The following is a 17,485-nucleotide window of genomic DNA, read 5'->3' as shown; positions in this document are numbered from 1 at the left end:
AGAGTCTAGGGGTACCTTCTGCTGAGTTGCAGGCTCTGGAGCTTCCTTCCCATCCCTCCGAAAGGAAGAGCTCCTCTGCCGTAGCCACTGATCGGAGTAGTTTGCCTGAGATTCAGCAGTTCTTCCAGACACCCCATGTGTTCTAGCCATTCTGCTCTTTTTGGCAACTAACTACTTCATTTCCACTCCAATACTGGGATTCTAGAGGAGCTGCCGATCATCATAGCGCATCCTCTTGGCTGTAGAAATTGGTCCAAGCAGCAGCCACATGACCTTAACTTTGGGCCAATCAGAACTATTTCTGGTGTTCTTTAAATTGGAGTTAGAGGGAAGCACATTTTCTCCCCTGTCTGGTGTCAGGGTTGTTAGCGTGTGTGGGTCTGGAGCCTCCAGCTGCTGCGTTCTGGTACATTCCTCCCCTCGTTCCCACCCCTCCCCTCAGCTGGCTGCAGTAGGAGAGTTAAGCTGACTCAAAATACACAGTAGAGATGAAAGGTGGAGAGCTCTGGTGACTTTTGAGCCCCTGGTGACATTTCTCCATTATGCCATTTCTGTCCCTGCCTTCCCCACAGATTGATTATTTAAGTGACAAAATAACAAATCACTCTCCTTGAGTTGGGTTTCAATTATTTGTAAGAGTCCCAACTGAAACCCCTTCTCCATTGTGCTGGGAAGAAATAAGATGCTGGCAGGGAGGGGTAGCACGGGATTGTGAAAGGGCAGAGAACCCTCCACAGGTCCCAGGGAAATGGCCTAGCGTTGGCAAACAACACTGATCTCAGAAACCCACACCGTCTTTTCTGCTTCCAAATGCACCACCAGCTGAAGATCCCAAGGCACAGAAGGCAAACCATCAGGGGCAACCCAATCCAAAGCTTCATGTTTCTCCTGGGCCCTTTGAAGAGGAAATGACTGATATTAATACACATAATGACAAGACACACTGGAGCAAACGATGGACAGAACATGATGGCCATCCTACCCGCCCCTTAAAATCCATGCATTGCGGAAAGTATTTCTTTTCATTCATTCATTCCACAACCATTTTTTGAGCAAGCATTATTCTAGGCAAGAGGTTATAGTAGTACCTGAGGCAGACAGCCCCTGGGTAGAGAGATTTATGGCTTGCCCAGTGCCAAAGAGTTTCAAGTGTCTGACCTGAGGTTTTAGTACAGATCCTACAGCGCCCTTAATCGCCATGTTTCACTGCCCCTCTGTAAATGATATGAGGGGAGTTCCAGATTCCTGAAACTCTGGCTCTAAGATCCAGGCTCTAGATCTGTCTGCCAGATACAATCTGACCCAACATTGTTAGATCCTGGGTAGACCATACCTTTTTCTGCTTCCTGCTGTGGAAGAGCAGCAGATAGAGCTCAGGGTTCTAATCCAGCCTTTACTGTGTGACCTTGGGCAAGTCCCTTATCTTTTCTGAGCCCCAGTTTCTTTATTCATATAATGGAGAAAAACGAGAATATGTACTCTGTAGGATTGTTGTGAAGAAAATGCAGAAATGCATGAAGGCCTAGAATAGTGTTTGGCATTTAGTAAGAGCCACTGGGCTTCTTTTCCAGTTCCCCCCCACACAGCCTTTGTTCCTGTGTGGTCCACATTCCCTTCCATATCAACTTCCTATCAGCTGTTCTCCACAAGCCTCTAACTGTTCAATATGGTAGCCACAAACTATGTATGAGCCCTTGAAATGTGGCTGGTATTACTGAGACACCAAACTGTTTCTTTTATTTAGTTTCAGTTTTAATTTAAAAATGGCTACTCAGTTCCGACTTGAAAAACTGGTGAGTATGCTTGAAATAACTTGGGTGCATACGTCTATTTTTTCAACTGTAAATTTTACAAAATCTGAAGATAGATTAAACACTTTCATTGAAAATTTAGCATCTGAATCAAAACGTGCTGTAAGTGTAAAATACATACCGGTCCTCAAAGACTTAATACAAAATAAAATGTAGTGTCTAATGAATACTTTTTGTATTGAATAAGCATTGAAATAATGTATTTTGGATACTTTTGGTTAAATAAAACATAATTTTCTTTTGTTTTTTTGAGATGGAGTCTTGCTCTGTCACCTAGGCTGGAGTGCAGTGGTGTGATCTCGGCTCACTGCAACCTCCACCTCCCAGGTTCAAGTGACTTTCCTGCCTCAGCTTCCTGAGTTGCTGGGATTACAGGCATGTGCCACCATGCCCAGCTAATTTTTGTATTTTTAGTAGAGATGGGGTTTGCCATGTTGGCCAGGCTGGTCACAAACTCCTGACCTCAGGTGATCTACCTGCCTCGGCCTCCCAAAGTGCTAGGATTACAGGTGTAAGCAATTGCGCCTGACCCCAATAAAACATATTATTAAAATAACGTTATGTATTTCTTCTTGCTTTTTCTAACATGGCTTTACAACATTAAAATCACATGCATGGCTCATATTTCCATGCATACATGCCACTCTAAAGGGCTCTCACCCACAGCCTCTCACTGCACTTCATAAAGAATCAATCAGAATGTAGACTCTTGGATCTGAGGACCCAAGGCCCCGTGGCCCGAGTTAATAGAGATGGAGAGAAACCTGGACAGATGTTCTCAGAAGGAAACTGGTGGGAAGTGTTGCTGACAGGGTTGCTGGCTATGCATGTGAGGTTGGGGTGATTTTCACCACTTCTCCATGAGACATTGAGGTGTGATTTCCCTTGCAACACCACAGCTTCCTTCTGCGGTGGGGTCCATGTGTACACCACGGTGTTTCCCCCGTCCTCCGCGGAGCAGGTCAGGCTGACCCTGCAGATGCCGTCTTCGGTGTGCCTGAGGCTCCATGTGATTTTGGGCTTCCTCAGCCTCCCTGTGAGGAGAGGGGCAGACTCCCTGTGGAATCAGGCCTGCCCCCCGGGCAGTCACCCATCTTCATTCATTGAAAACGTATTCATGAAGCTGAGTGTTGACACTGCCAGCAAAGCGCCTCCAGGAGCCACAGGAATTCGGGTGTACACCTGGCATTTTCCCCACTACTTGTGACATCTCAGACACACCGCTTCACCTCTTGATGCTCAGGTGAGAAATTAGGGAACTAATGAAAAGCGAAGAGAGAAGGGTACTAACTCATTCTATACAGTGTAGTTACAGCCGTGAAAGCAATCAAACCAATCAACACAGGTGAGACTCTTCCATGCGCTGTGAAGACCCTTCAAGGCTTACCTTTGAGGCCGATTGATTTATTTATCTGAGATAAGGGATGCAGGGAGGTGAGCGCTGACACCTCTGTTACCTGACACAGATAAATGCTCAATAAATATTAGCAACTTTAAAAGAAACGATAAGACTGACTCTATTTGTTTCCTGTTTATTCTTATTTTTACTTAACCTTGTGGGTTTCTTTATATTTGAGTCACTGTGGGCAATCGGCACGGACTTGGCTGACTTGCTGCGTATTTTAACAAAACCATGACGGTGACTCTTCACAGATACCTAGACCCTGACAAACTCAGGCAGGGGGAAGGTGACCCTGTCTGAATGGCACAGGTGGAGGAACAGGTAAACATAAACCGTGCGAGTGCCAAGCCAAGCTCTTGTGAGGCCCAGGACTGAGAAGTAGAATGCAAGTTCTGCTCCTCAGCTCAGGGGAGCTGAGCGTCCCACCTTCCCGGAGGCCACAGTGTCTTTGGACATCAGGAGCTTCTCCTTAGTTTCCTCTGGCCCAGCCAGCTCTGGCCTTATTGAAAATGTAATAGTCTATAAAAATGCAGGTTGGGGCCAGGCGTCGTGGCTCACTCCTGTAATCCCGGCACTTTGGGAGGCTGAGGCAGGTGGATCACCTGAGGTCAGGAATTTGAGACCTGCCTAGCCAACATGGCAAAACCCCGTCTCTACGAAATGTACAAAAATTAGCCAGATGTGGTGGTTCATGCTTGTAATACCAGCTACTCAGGAGGCTGAAGCAGGAGAATCCCTTCAACCCAGAGTCAGAGGTAATAGTGAGCCAAGATCACACCACTTCACTCCAGCCTGGGCGACAGAGTGTGACTCTGTCTCAAAAAAAGAAAGAAAAGAATACGCAGGTTGGTGAGTTCCTAGTCCTTTCACTCCCAGAGTGGAGTGAAGTGGCATGATCTCGGCTCGCTGCAACCTCTACCCCTTGGGGTTTAAGGGATTCTCCTGCCTCAGCCTCCCGAGCAGCTGGGATTACAGGCATCCACCACCACATCCAGCTCCTTTTTGTATTTTTAGTAAAGACAGGGTTTCACCATGTTGGCCAGGCTGGTCTCAAATTCCTGACTTCCAAGTATTGGGATTACAGGCATGAGTCACCACGCTTGGCCTCCTAGTCCCTTCTGAGACTCAATGCAGATGGTCTGGGGCAAGCACCTAAATTTGGGTGGCAGAGGTCTAACTGACAGCCTACCACCATGCCCCAGCAGCTAGCCATGAGTTTTCTTCCTGTGCATCAACTGGTGTGAACTGAACAGGGTGGTCTGAGGCATTTCAGTATGAGGGAAGACCTGGGAGAAGGGGGAGGTGGAGAAGGCAGCAGAGGAGAAAGCTTTCAGGGAAGGAATCTAATGAGGGGTGCCCTGCCCAGAGACTCACGGTAGATGCGCAGGGTGACATATGTCATGCTGGTGACTCTGGAGGTCTCTGAGCACACATAGGCATGGTAGCGACCGGCATCCTCTATCATCAGCCGGTCGATCTTCAGGGAGCAGTCCTGGTTGGAGACCCACACCCTGTTCTTGAAAGGATCCCTGGATTTAATGAGTGGATCTGCTGTTGCTGCTTCTTCCCTCTCTTTGCTGATGATGGACGTGTTAAACATCCAGACAACCTTCTCTGTGTCCCGACAGGTGACTGGGAGTGCCAGTGGTAGGGTGACTGGCTCTCCCAGGACCCCTACCACAGTCTCCCCCATTGTTTCTCCTCTGGAGGCTCCTGGATCTGTGGTCAGAGGTGAGATATTGCAGCTTCAGTCAGTGTCCCTACTCCCTTGGCCTTCAGGCAGCCTTAAGGGGACCAAGGGGACCGGAGTCCCTCCTCCTCTGCCTCTTCCCCCTAGCCTCATCCTCTGAGGGGCATATCTGCTACTTCCCCATGACCACCTGTTCCACTTGGCTCTGCCTACTGAATACCTGGACTCTCGTGCCCCTTTCTGCCCTTCTGAGGGTGCCTGGAAACACCTCTGCCCAAGCAAATACCAATCTGGACTCCTTTATCCAAACTGTCTTCTCCTCCCTTGCTCTACCCTTAGAGTCTCAGTGTTCTGGGCTTTCCCCAGTCCTGCCAGCCCCTCTCAGGTTCCTGAGATAGCGAATAAGGAGTCTTTGGGCCTGTCCTCTTGCTTCCCCACCCACTCTGTGTCCGACCAGAACTCTGGAGTTTAGACTCCACAGCTGCTCACATTTTTCTGGAATTCCCTCAAGGGCCAAACTGGAGCCAGTTACCTGTACAGAACTTCCCAGCATGGACAGGGCGGGAGCTGCTTTGGCTGACGGGGTTCCGAGCTGTGCAGGTATATGGCAGGTCTGGGTCACAGGGCATTCGGGAGATTGTAAGAATGGAGCCTCCATTGGACTCAGAAGCATGGGAGTCCCCTGGGGTCCAGCTGTATAGGACACTTTCCTCTGCCCCCGTCACAGAGCACATTAGAGTGATGTTACAGGAGAAGTTCTCAGACACCTTCACAGACTTCAAGGTGACTTGGGGCTCCTGCAGCTGCTCTGCAAGAACAACAGCATGGGAAGATGCTCAGATCCCTTTGCCAGCAGGAAAGAGCTAAGAGAAGAAGGTAGTGATAATAGGGGAGCCGGGGCAGCAGAGAGAGGCCAGCATTACCTGCTGTAGGGACATCTTCACTGCAGGCTGGGTTGAGCCTCTCCTCTGTGCTCCCATATAACATCCTGTACTGGTGTTATCACCATGACTCAGCATGACTAATAGTATGATTGCTTCTCTCTTTCCCCGACTGGTATAAGAACTCCTTGAAGACAGGGCTGCTTCCTGTGTCAGAACATCTAATACCTAGCCTGGCTTATGAAAAACACTCATGAATGTCCAATAACTAAATAGGCGAGGTCAATGGCCCAGCTCCAAAACTATATAGAGTGGAGAACTCTGCCTCTAGAACTTGAGTCTGAATTTAGGATGCATTGTGCTTCTAGATCTTCTTCCTTGTCTTCCATCTCCACTGTTCACCACGTGTGTGTGCTTGTGTGAATGTTTCATGAAGTTATATTTCTTTTTTTTTCTGTTTTTTAAGACAGAATCTCACTCTGTCACCCAGGCTGGAGTGCAGCAGCGTAATCACTCCTCCTACCGGGTTCAAGTGATTCTCCTGCCTCAGCCTCCTGAGTAGCTTGGATTACAGGCACATGCCACCACACTCAGCTAATTTTGGTATTTTTAGTAGAGATGGGGTTTTGCTATGTTGGTCAGGCTGGTCTTGAACTCCTGGCCTCAGGTGATCTGTCTGTCTTGGCCTCGCAAAGTGCTGGGATTACAGGCATGAGCCACTGAACCTGGCCCAGTATTTCTTCTTTTGAATATGTAATGCATTAAAAATTTAGAAAATACAAAAGGTATGTAATGAAAAAATAAGCTTTCTTTCCTCCAGCCATCTATTTCTTTTTTTTTTTTTTTGAGACGGTGTTTCCCTCTTGTTACCCAGGCTGGAGTGCAATGGCGCCATCCCAGGTCACCGCAACATCCACCTCCTGGGTTCAAGCAATTCTCCTGCCTCAGCCTCCCGAGTAGCTGGGACTACATGTGTGCGCCACCATGCCCAGCTAATTTTTGTATTTTTAGTAGAGATGGGGTTTCACCTTGTTGACTAGGATGGTCTCGATCTCTTGACCTCGTGATCCACCTACCTTGGCCTCCCAAAGTGCCGGGATTATAGGCGTGAGCCACTGCGCCCGGCCTCCAGCCATCTATTTCATCTCCCCTAGAATTACTATTTCTGGAGGCAATTACTGCTATGAGTTTCTCATTGATCTTTCCAGAGATATTCTAGATACAGACAGATATATACTTACTTTACACACTGTTTTGAGCCTTAAAAAATTAACACTCTATCTCGGAAATTATTGTATGTCAACACATGTTGTGTTGATTCATTCTAATTCTATTAACTGCATAGAATTCCATTTCCTTAATACATACAGAGTACCCTACCAATCAAAGAAAACGGTCCAACTATCTGGTAGAAAAATGGTGTTATGGGCTGAACTGTGTCCCTGCAAAGTTTAGATGTTGGAGTCTTAACCTCCAGCACCTCAGAATGTGACTGTATTTGAAGATAGAACTGTATTTGGAGATAGAGGTAATTAAGTTAAACTGGTATCATTAGTGTGGGCCCTAATCTAATATGAGTGGTATTCTTTTTTTTTTTTTTTTTTAAGACAGGGTTTCACCATGTTAGTCAGGCTGATCTTGAACTCCTGACCTCAGGTGATCCGCCTGCCTTGGCCTCCAAAGTGCTTGGATTACAGGCGTGACCCACCACGCCTGGCGGTATTCTTATAAGAAGGGGAGATTAGAGCATAGACAACACAGACAGACGGACACCCATGTGAGATTAGAAAGAAGGTGACATCTGAAAGCCAAGGAGAGAGCCTCAGAAAAAATCAAGCCTGCTGACACATTCGTTGCCCGCCAGAATTGTGTTCCGGAGAAATAAGCAGTACATTTCTGTCGTTTAAGCTAGGTAGTCTGCAGTATTTTGTTACGGCAGCCCTAGCAAACCAATGCAGGTTTTGATACCAGAAGTAGGATGAAGCTCTAACAATGTAAAAATGTGAAGTGTCTTTGTAATGTGCTAATGGGAAGAGGTTGGAAGAATTTTGAGGTGTGTGCTAGAAAAAGCCTAGATTGTCTTCAAGAGACTGGGTAGAAATATCGGTGTTAATGAGAATTCTAGTGAGCACTCAGAAAGAAATAGGAGCACTGCAGGGAAAGCTGCTATTACCTTAGAGACATACATAGGTCATCACAAGCAGAATTTTGGTAAAAATATAAACATTAAATGTATTGCTGGTGAGGCCTCAGACATAAATTAGAAATATGTTACTGGAAACTGGAGGAAAGAGGCAAAGAGCTTGGCCACGTTGTATTCTAGCGTCTTGTGGAAAGTAGAATGTTTAAGTGACAAATTTGCGGACTTCGCTGTGGAGATTTCTAATCAAAGTGTTGTACCCGAGTGAGTCAAGGAACGCGCTACACTCTGAGAATGAATTATGAGTCCTTTACTAAGCCAGCAACCGAGGGTGGCTAACGCCCCAAATTCTCTCGGCCCCGAAGAAAAAGTTAGGTGGTCTTTTATACACTAGTTTTAACAGGAAGGGGGGAACCTAGCTGAAAAAAAGTTTTCACAAAGGCAGAGTAAGCAAAAAGTTAGAAGTAAAGACTGATACATAGGAAATAAAACAGTGTCAGGAGTGAGGAGTACAGCTGTCATGAAAGACATACACACTATAGATAAGGCGGGCTCTGGGCGCTCACTGCAGCTGCATTTCCAGGCTCTGCTGATACTGCTTACTCCGCCTCTTATCAACAAAGGCATTCCTGGGTGCCCTGTGTCAGCCTGACCTTGCTTTATATTATAGTCACATACTTAACAGGGAGAAGGTTACTAAAACGCAGAAGCCAAGATGGAGTCTGGTCAGCTCAAAAAGGCTAACATAAAGCCTGAACAGCTTTTAGTCAGGGAAAAGGAGAGTTAGTTTTAGCTGGCAAAAAGCAAGGTATCACAAAAGAGTTAAAGGCACTGCCCGGTTTCTCTTTGCTACTTATATAAGATGTGAGATGGATATGAATTTTGGGAGGCCAGTGGGTAAAATGTTAGGCTGAATTCTGTCCCCCACAAAATTCAGACATAGAGGTTCTAGTCCCCAGTACCTCAGAATGTGACTGTATTTGGAGACAGTGCCCCTAAAGAGGTAATTAAGTTAAAATGGAATTGTTAGGGCGAACCCTAATACAATATGACTGATGTGCTTATAAGAAGAGGAGATGGCCGGGCGCGGTGGCTCACGCCTGTAATCTCAGCACTTTGGGAGGCTGAGGCAGGTGGATCACGAGGTCAAGAGATCAAGACCATCCTGGTCAACATGGTGAAACCCCGTCTCTATTAAAAATACAAAAAATTAGCTGGGCATGGTGGCGTGTGCCTGTAGTCCCAGCTACTCAGGAGGCTGAGGCAGGAGAATTGCCTGAACCCAGGAGGCAGAGGTTGCGGTGAGCCGAGATCGCGCCATTGTGCTCCAGCCTGAGTAACAAGAGTGGAACTCCATCTCAAAAAAAAAAAAAGAAGAGGAGATTAGGACATACACAGACAAGGGAATGACTGTGTGAGGGCACGGTGAAAACGTGGCCAATTCCAAGCCGAGAAGAGACGTCCCAGGAAAAACCAATCCTAACAACACTTGAGTTTGGATTCCTAGTCTCCAGAATTGCGAGAAATAAATTTCTGTTGTTTAAGCCATCTGTTCTGTGGTATTTTGTTACAGCATTCCTATCACACTAATACAGGCGAGTAAAGAATATTAATGGAGAGTTATGGAAAAGAGAATACAGAGGCTATTAAATACATGAAAAGATAGCTAGACATGGTGGCTCATGCCTACAATCCTAGCATTTTGGGAGGCTGAGAAGGGCAAATTGTGCCAGGAGTTTGAAACCAGCCTGATCAACAAAGTGATCAGTGACCAGTCTCTGCAAAATAAAATGATAATAATAAATAAAAATTTAGGATTTTAAAGCCAGGCATGGTGGCACATGCCTGTAGTCCCAGCTACTTGGGAGGTTGAGGGAAGGGGATAGCTTGAGTCCATGAGTTTGAGACTAGCCTGGACAAAAAAATGAGACCTTGTATCTCCAAAATACGTAATAATAATAATAATAAATTCAGGATTTAAAAGCTGGGCATGGTAGCAAGTACTTGTAGTCCCAGATACTTGGGAGATCGAGGCAGGAGGATCACTTGAGCCCAGGAATTGGAGACCAGCCTAGGTGATGTAGTGGGATGATGTCTCAAAAACAGTAAAATGCATATACCATTGGATTCAGTAACTTGACCACACGTATATATATTAAAATGCATATACCATTGGATTCAGTAACTTGACCCCACGTATATACATTCTAGATTTATCCATCAGAATATAACCTACATACATAAGCATGAAAAGATAGGTGCATAAGAATATTCATTGCAGCATTGTTTATAAGAGAAAATATTGGAAACAATATTTCTATAAGCAGAAACAATATTTCTACAAGTAGGAGACCAGTTACATGAATTATGGCAATTCTATAACATGTAAGGAGTTTATGGGCCTGTCTTCCAATCTTGACATCTGCGTATATGGAATTAGGTGAAAAATGACCAATATAGTAGTCATATTTCTCCTAGAGAGATAAATTCCTGGAGAAAAAGAATGTCTGGTTTTAAAAATAAAAGATCAAGTTTCAAAATGGCTTACTAGAAGCATTTAATGCCTACCTCCTCCACTTAGAAGAACTAAAATAGTATACAAACAGTCAAAACATTTTAAACACATTTTACAAGGGAGAATGCTGGAATTCAACAGAGAGGTGACAGGAAACACTAAAAGCAGGGAAGGAGAAGGAACAGAGGCAGCCTCCCTAGCTGGGATCTGCTGGGAGCTGGGAGTGATTTCCCAATAGAGGTGAGTGAGAGACTTCCAGTGGCCCACATCCCACTGCAGAATCATGCAATCCTGGCCTCAGGAGATCCCTTTAACCTTCTCAAGACCTAACCCCTTCGACCCTCCAGGCTGCCTACCATAGGCAGCTGCTGGGAAACTGGGGCAGAACTGCTCCAGGGCAGAACTGCAGCAGCCTACTATGTTCCACACTCTTTCTGAGACCTATGCAGTTATAGTAAGGGAACATTTTCGAACTTAGCCTTTGGCAGATTGCATGCTGTGCTGGGGCCCAACAGTGTTGGGTCTGAAGTGTTGGGGAAACTGAAACTGTTGCTGCTGAGACTAGAGTATGATCTGGGAGCACTCTGCAGGGAGAGCTGAGAGGCAAGAGAGGTGTGGGCTGCAGTTTCTGGTCCTAGGACGTGAATGCTGCTGTGACTGAGACTGGGTCAAGTAGTGGGCTGTCAGTTGCTGCTGCAGCGTGGTCACAAGCTGGTCAAAAGCTCCTCCAGCTGGGGCTGGTTTAGGGGAAGCCCTCCTGGGACCAAGGCTGAGAGGGATGCATATTCCCCATCTGCCATTCCAGGCTATGGCCACTGAAACTGGCCTCACCCTCTCCAGTGGCAGGGCCTCACTGTGGCTGCTCCTCTTCTCACCTGAGCACTCTGCTGGGGGCCTGAGGATCGTCCTGCTCCCACATACCATAGCTGGTGTCCGCTTTCACCATTGGGGGCTTGAGCACAAGCCAAATCAGCCTGGCTTCAGCCTCCCCTCTTGGAAAGAGAACACATAGGCCAGCATCTTGGGGATTGCCTAACCCAACCCACCACCTTGGGCACCTGAGCACTTTTCTCTAGGGGACTAGGGTGGGCCTAACTCCCAGCCACTACCACCTACCTGCAAGTGCCACCTGTGGTCCTGGAGACTGGCCTTTCCAGGCCATTGGAGCCACCATCAACATCAATGCACACTGCTTGGGACCCAGAGAATCATGCTGCTACTGTCATTGTCCATGCCACACTAGCTGCACAGGGGCTTGAGAACCTGCTCACCCACCCAGCTCACTGCTGCCATTATCCGTATCTGAGCAAGCCACCTGCAGACCTAAAAATCGGCCTGCTGAGAAGCATGAACACCACATACACTGCCTTGAGGCACAAAGATAGGTATGCTGCCACCACTGTGGCCTGATGATTGACCCACTTGACATTTCAATCCCTGTGGGAAGAGATGGCCAGGGGCAGACCTGTGTTACTTACGGTGAAATGATTCAAGCTTGCTTTGCTTTTTTATACACTGAGATTTGTGCCACGGATAAGCAAACTATGGTGCAGGAAAATAAAGCAGAGATCAAGCGGTAACAGGAGGCCTATGATAAAGAGCGTCTGAGAGTGTTTGTAACTGCTGAACGCTGCAGTGTGGCTGCAAAGCAGAAAAAACTGCTTTGGTCCCACAGCCCTTCCCAACATGGAGTTTGTGTGAGGATCTCGTAAAAGGAGCTTATGCAAAAGACTGGGAAGTAATGCAACCTCTGCTCACAAGACTTGGGCAGGTCTTTGCAGATGGGAGCTGGTAAGGCCAGAAAGCCTTATAAGGCAGAGATCATGGGAACACCACAGGCTCTGCCTACGTTCTCAGAATATGGCGCAATTCCAATTGCTCTGTGTTCACAATGCTGGGGAGATAAAAGCCCCTTGATGCATTGTGTCCCTCCACAAAATTCATACATAGCGGCCAGGCCTTATAGCGCCTTATCCACTGCATCTCTCTTGCCAAAGCACCTGGATAGACAATGGGTGGTGAAATCTCAGTGTCCTTAGTTAGCATTTCTTAGAACCTATTTGCTATTGAATGCTGCAGACACCTGCACTTCCTCTGGCTATCCTCCTCCTCAACCCCCTCCCCACAGCCCTGCAAGATTAGCAAGATAATGCACCCAATAAAAGCGCCAGAAGCCCAGACCCGCCAGAGGGCGTTAGGCCCCTGGACCCCTGCTGTAACATTCTATTCTTGTGTCTTTGTCTTTCTTTTCTCATTCCCTCGTCACTTCTGGGACCGGGAGCACCCACGCACAGGATTGGGCTGCTTCCCAAGGTCTGTCGCTCAACGTGGATTCCCTGTGTTCCTGGTGAAGAGACGCTCGAGCGTGGTCATTTGCGGGGAGCAGTTCATCGAGGAATTTCCGGGAACGTGTTTCTGTCGGCCTAGCGGTAAGCTAGTGCACCTGAATATTCTAGGGTAACAAAATGGGAAAATCATACAGCAAGTATAATAATTACCTTGCTCTTATTCGGAAACTTTTAAAGAAAGGGGGTATAAAGATTGGGACGGAAAATCTCATTACTCTCTTTGAGGCAGTGAATCAATATTGTCTGAGTTCCCAGATATAGGAACTCCTGAGAATAGTGTAAAAAGCACTCTCGGCAAAGAGAGTCAGGGGGCTGTAGGAAGTCCTGAGAATAGTGGAAATATCAGTATAGAAGATAATAGTGAAGAAGAGTTTGATAGAAAATCTGTCAGGTCGGAAAAAGAGAAACGGAAAGAGCAATTTCAAGAGGGCAGCGTTAAAAGGAGGTAATCTATGCAAATGTGTCTAAAATGCCTCACAGTTTGGAGGAATCTCCTTCCGTATTCACTCTGAAACCAGCTGAGCCAACAGCACCAAAATGGGATAGTCATGAATGGCCACCTCCTCCACAGTCCTGGCAAGGTACGAATCCGTTCATTAAGTGGCAAACTCAGGTGGTATGACCTCCGCCACCAGGACAATTAACAGGATGATGGGTAGAAGTCGCTACACCTGTAGTTTACAGCGGTGTGCAGCCAATGCCACCATAGACCAAGTGTTGTAAAATTAAAAAAAAAAAAAAAAATTCTCTCCTGCTACCTCAGGATGTTCAACAGTAAGTCTGTGCTGCATTGGTCCTGTAACAATTCTCCCAGGGGACGTACCACATAAATTATCTACAGGAGTGTGCGGGCCTCTACCAGAAAATACGGTAGCACTTGTAGGTAGGGCTGGTGTCGAATTGCAGGGAGTGCAAATTCTTGTGGGAATTGTTCACCCAGATCTAAAGGGAGAAATTCAATTGATAGTGAATTCCAGTGCACCCTGGAAAGCAGAACTAGGAGATAGAATTGCTTAATTATTGCTTCTACCTTATGTAAAAGTAGGAACCACTAATGCAGTAAGAAAGGAGCAAATTGGTAATTTTCAAGTAAAAGCAGTGTACTGGGCAAGCAAAGTTACAGATAATTGGCCGGTTTGTAATATTGCAATTCAAGAAAAAACTTTTAAAGGTCTGGTAAATACTGGAGGGGATGTTTCCATAATAAGCTCTAGTCAATGGTCCAAGCACTGGCCAAAACAAAAGGCTAATACAAAGTTAGTTGGGGTTGGAATAGCCTCTGAAGTTCATCCGAGCTCTTTAATTTTGCATTGTATGGGACCTAAAGTCCAGCAAGGCACTATTCAACCTATAGTTACTAATGATTCCATTAATTTGTGGGGGAGATACATTTTACAACAGTGGGGGACTGAAATCTGTTTTCTACCAAACGCTTACAGCAAGCAAATGGTCAAAAGATTATGTCTCAAATGGGATATTGGCCTGGAAAAGGATTAGGAAAAAATGAAAATGGAATCACTCAACTTATAGCAGCTGCTATAAAATTAGACAGAGCAGGGATTGGCTACAACTTTTAGTAGCAGCCACTGATGAGCCTCCAGAACCCGTTGCTTTAACATGAAAAACAGAAAACCCGATATGGGTTGAGCAGTGGCTGCTTCCTAAGCGTAAATTGGAGGCTCTACACGAATTAGCACAAAAGCAGCTGGAAAGAGGGCATATAGAACCTTCATTTTCTCCCTGGAATTCCCCGGTATTTGTAATTCAAAAAAACTCTGGGGGATGAAAGCAGTAAATGCAGTATTCCAACCCATGGGTGCAATACAGCCAGGTATGCCTTCACCAGCGACGATCCCAAAAGAATGGCCTTTAATAATCATAGATTTAAAAGACTGTTTCAGGGCCGGGTACGGTGGCTCAAGCCTGTAATCCCAGCACTTTGGGAGGCCCAGGCAGGTGGATCACGAGGTTAAGAGATTGAGACCATCCTGGTTAAAGTGGTGAAACCCGGTCTCTACTAAAAATACAAAAAATTAGCTGGGCATGGTGGCGCGTGCTTGTAATCCCAGCTACTCAGAAGGCGGAGGCAGGAGAATTGCCTGAACCCAGGAGACGGAGGTTGTGGTGAGCCGAGATCGCGCCATTGTACTCCAGCCTGGGTAACGAGAGCGAAACTCCGTCTCAAAAAAAAACAAAAAAACAAAAAAACAAAAAACTTTATTTAAAATTCCTCTGGCAAAGCAGAATTGCAAAAGATTTGCTTTCACAACCTGCTGTAAACAACCAAAGGCCAGCTGCGAGGTATCAATGGAAGGTTTTGCCTCAAGGAATGTTAAATAGTCCTATAGTGTGTCGAACTTTTGTGGGAAATGCTATTCAGCCTGTTAGAGAGCAGTCTCCTCAATGCTGTATCATTCACTATGTTCATGATGTATCATGTGCTGCAGAAACTGGAGAAAAGTTGCTTCTATGCTGTAATTGCCTGAAAGAGTGTGCAGAAAGCAGGGCCGATTATAGCTCCTGATACTATTCAAACCTCAACACCGGTAAAACGTTTGGGAATGCAAGTTGAAAAGAGGCAAATACGCCCTCAAAAGGGAGAAATTAGAAGGGACAGACTTAAAACATTAAATAATTTTCAAAAGTTGTTAGGAGATATTAACTGGAAAAGCCCAGCTCTTGGTACTCCTACTTATGCAATGTCTAATCGATTTGCAAGTTTAAAAGAAGATCCAAATTTAAATAGTGAAAGTGTTAACAAAAGAAGCAGCTGAGAAGTTAAAAATAATTAAAGAAAAGATACAGCAAGCCCGAGTAGAAAGAATTAACAGTAACTCACAGTTACAGCTCATTGTATTCTCAACACCTCATTCTCCAATAGGAGTCTTTGTTCAAGATAGAAGTTTAGTAGAATAGGTCTTCTTACCTCACAGTACAAGTGAAACTTTAACTGTATACTTGAATCAAATAGCTAGTGTCATTAGTAAAGGCAGAACAAGGATTGTTCAATTGTCTGAATATGAACCTGACAAAATAATTGTTATTTTAACTAAAAAACAAGTTCAACAAGCTTACATCAATTCGGTCAATTGGCAATTAAGCTTGGCAGATTTCATAGGCAAAATTAATAATCATTATCCTAAAACAAAAGTTTTTCAGTTCCTAAAGCTTGCATCATGGTTTTACCTAAAATTACTCAAGGTCAGCCAATAAAAGGCGCTGTTACCGTTTTTACTGATGCATCTAAGAATGGAAAGGCAGCTTACAAAGGTCCTTTTCATAGCGTTATCCAAACAAATTTTCAATCAGCACAAAGAGTAGAGTTACGAGCAGTTATCTTGGTCCCTTACAGATATACAGCAACCAGTTAATATAGTTTCAAACTCAGCTTATGTAGTACAGTCTACAAAAAATGTGGAAACTGCATTGTTAAAATACATTCCGGATAATCAATTAAGAAAGCTATTTGAATCACTTTAAAAAGCAGTTAAAAGCAAAGAAGCTCCATTTTATATCACATACATTTGAGCACATGCTTGTTTACCTGGATCTTTAGCTCAAGCAAACAAACAGGCAAATGTACTGGTTTCTCCAGTTTTTACAGAAGCCAAAAAATTTCATGCATTAACACGTACAAATGCGGCGGGTTTGTAAAAAGCAAATTTCCTTTAACTTGGAGACAGGTAAAACAAATTGTCCAACATTGCTCTCAATGTCAAGTTCTTCAACTGCCCACTCAGGAGGCAGGGGTAAATCCTAGAGGATTATACACAAATTCAATTTGGCAAATGGAAGTTCCTCATGTTCCTTCCGTTTGAAAATTATCTTATGTTCATGTTACTGTGAGTACTTTCTCTCCTTTCATTGGCTGACTTGCCAAACAGGAGAAAACACTGCACATGTTAAAAAATACCTGTTTTCTTGCTTTGCAGTTATGAGATTCCCACAAAAAATTAACACTGGTAATGGGCCAGAATACTGCAGTAAGGCACTAAAGCCAGTTCCTAGAACAATGGAACATAATTCCTGCAACAGAAATCCCCCATAACTCTCCGGGACAAGCAACAGTAGAAAGGGCAAACAGAATCCTAAAAACTCAGTTGGCAAAACAAAAAAATGGGGAGACAATAAGGAATATTTTACTCCCCATGTACAATTACAATTAGCACTAGTCACTTTGAATTTTTTGAACATTTCCAAAGATCAAGCGTCCATGGCTACAGAATAACATTTTGTTGAACACGAAATTAATCCGAAGGAAGGAAAGACAGTATGGTGGAAAGATTCCGCCACCAATCAGTGGAACTTGGGAAAGGTTGTACCCTGGGGAAGAGGCTATGTTTGTATATTACCAGGAGAAAACCAACCTCATATTTGGGTACCTATGAGACAGCTGAAGATTTTCAGTGAACTCCTCCAAACCGTCGAGCAAGAAGAGAAACAGACCAGGCCCAGGAGTGGTATGGTGCAAGGTAGCCAAGCTGAGGGTCTCAGGGATGAAGGCAACACAGGAAGCCAACCCGCTGACGTGGGGTCAAATGAAGAGGCTGCTGCAGATGGCAACAGCAAGCCTTGGAGACTTGCATGGAGGTGACACTGGGTAATCTTATTCTGGCAGCAGTCATGGTTTGGCTGCTGCAGTAAGTAATAACCCTGTTTCAGCAGAAGAGAACTATACATATTGGGCTTATGTGCCAT

At 45.3% G+C, this 17,485-nt stretch overlaps 1 protein-coding gene across 14 annotated transcripts in view; it reads right to left on the bottom strand.

Annotated features, from left to right (window-relative positions):
• The window catches only part of LY9 (lymphocyte antigen 9), a 34,711-nt gene that overhangs the window by 7,168 nt on the left and 10,058 nt on the right, over nucleotides 1-17,485 (bottom strand). For 7 of the 14 annotated variants that reach the window (XM_008984752.5, XM_078356112.1, XM_008984747.5 and 4 more), the window contains 4 exons: nucleotides 5,436-5,711; nucleotides 4,588-4,932; nucleotides 2,576-2,845; nucleotides 791-895 (listed from right to left, as the gene is read on the bottom strand). In XM_008984752.5, the coding sequence (XP_008983000.4) occupies nucleotides 791-895; nucleotides 2,576-2,845; nucleotides 4,588-4,932; nucleotides 5,436-5,711 (996 nt within the window). The remainder of the gene's footprint in view (nucleotides 1-790; nucleotides 896-2,575; nucleotides 2,846-4,587; nucleotides 4,933-5,435; nucleotides 5,712-17,485) is intronic. The other 7 variants (XM_078356116.1, XM_008984751.5, XM_078356113.1 and 4 more) reach the window with 2 other exon arrangements.

The sequence above is a fragment of the Callithrix jacchus genome, chromosome 18 (genome assembly GCF_049354715.1).
Source record: "Callithrix jacchus isolate 240 chromosome 18, calJac240_pri, whole genome shotgun sequence".
Taxonomy (NCBI): Eukaryota; Metazoa; Chordata; class Mammalia; order Primates; family Cebidae; genus Callithrix; species Callithrix jacchus.
The sequence above is the reverse complement of the archived record's forward strand: the minus strand, read 5'-3'. Positions and strand labels throughout refer to the sequence as shown.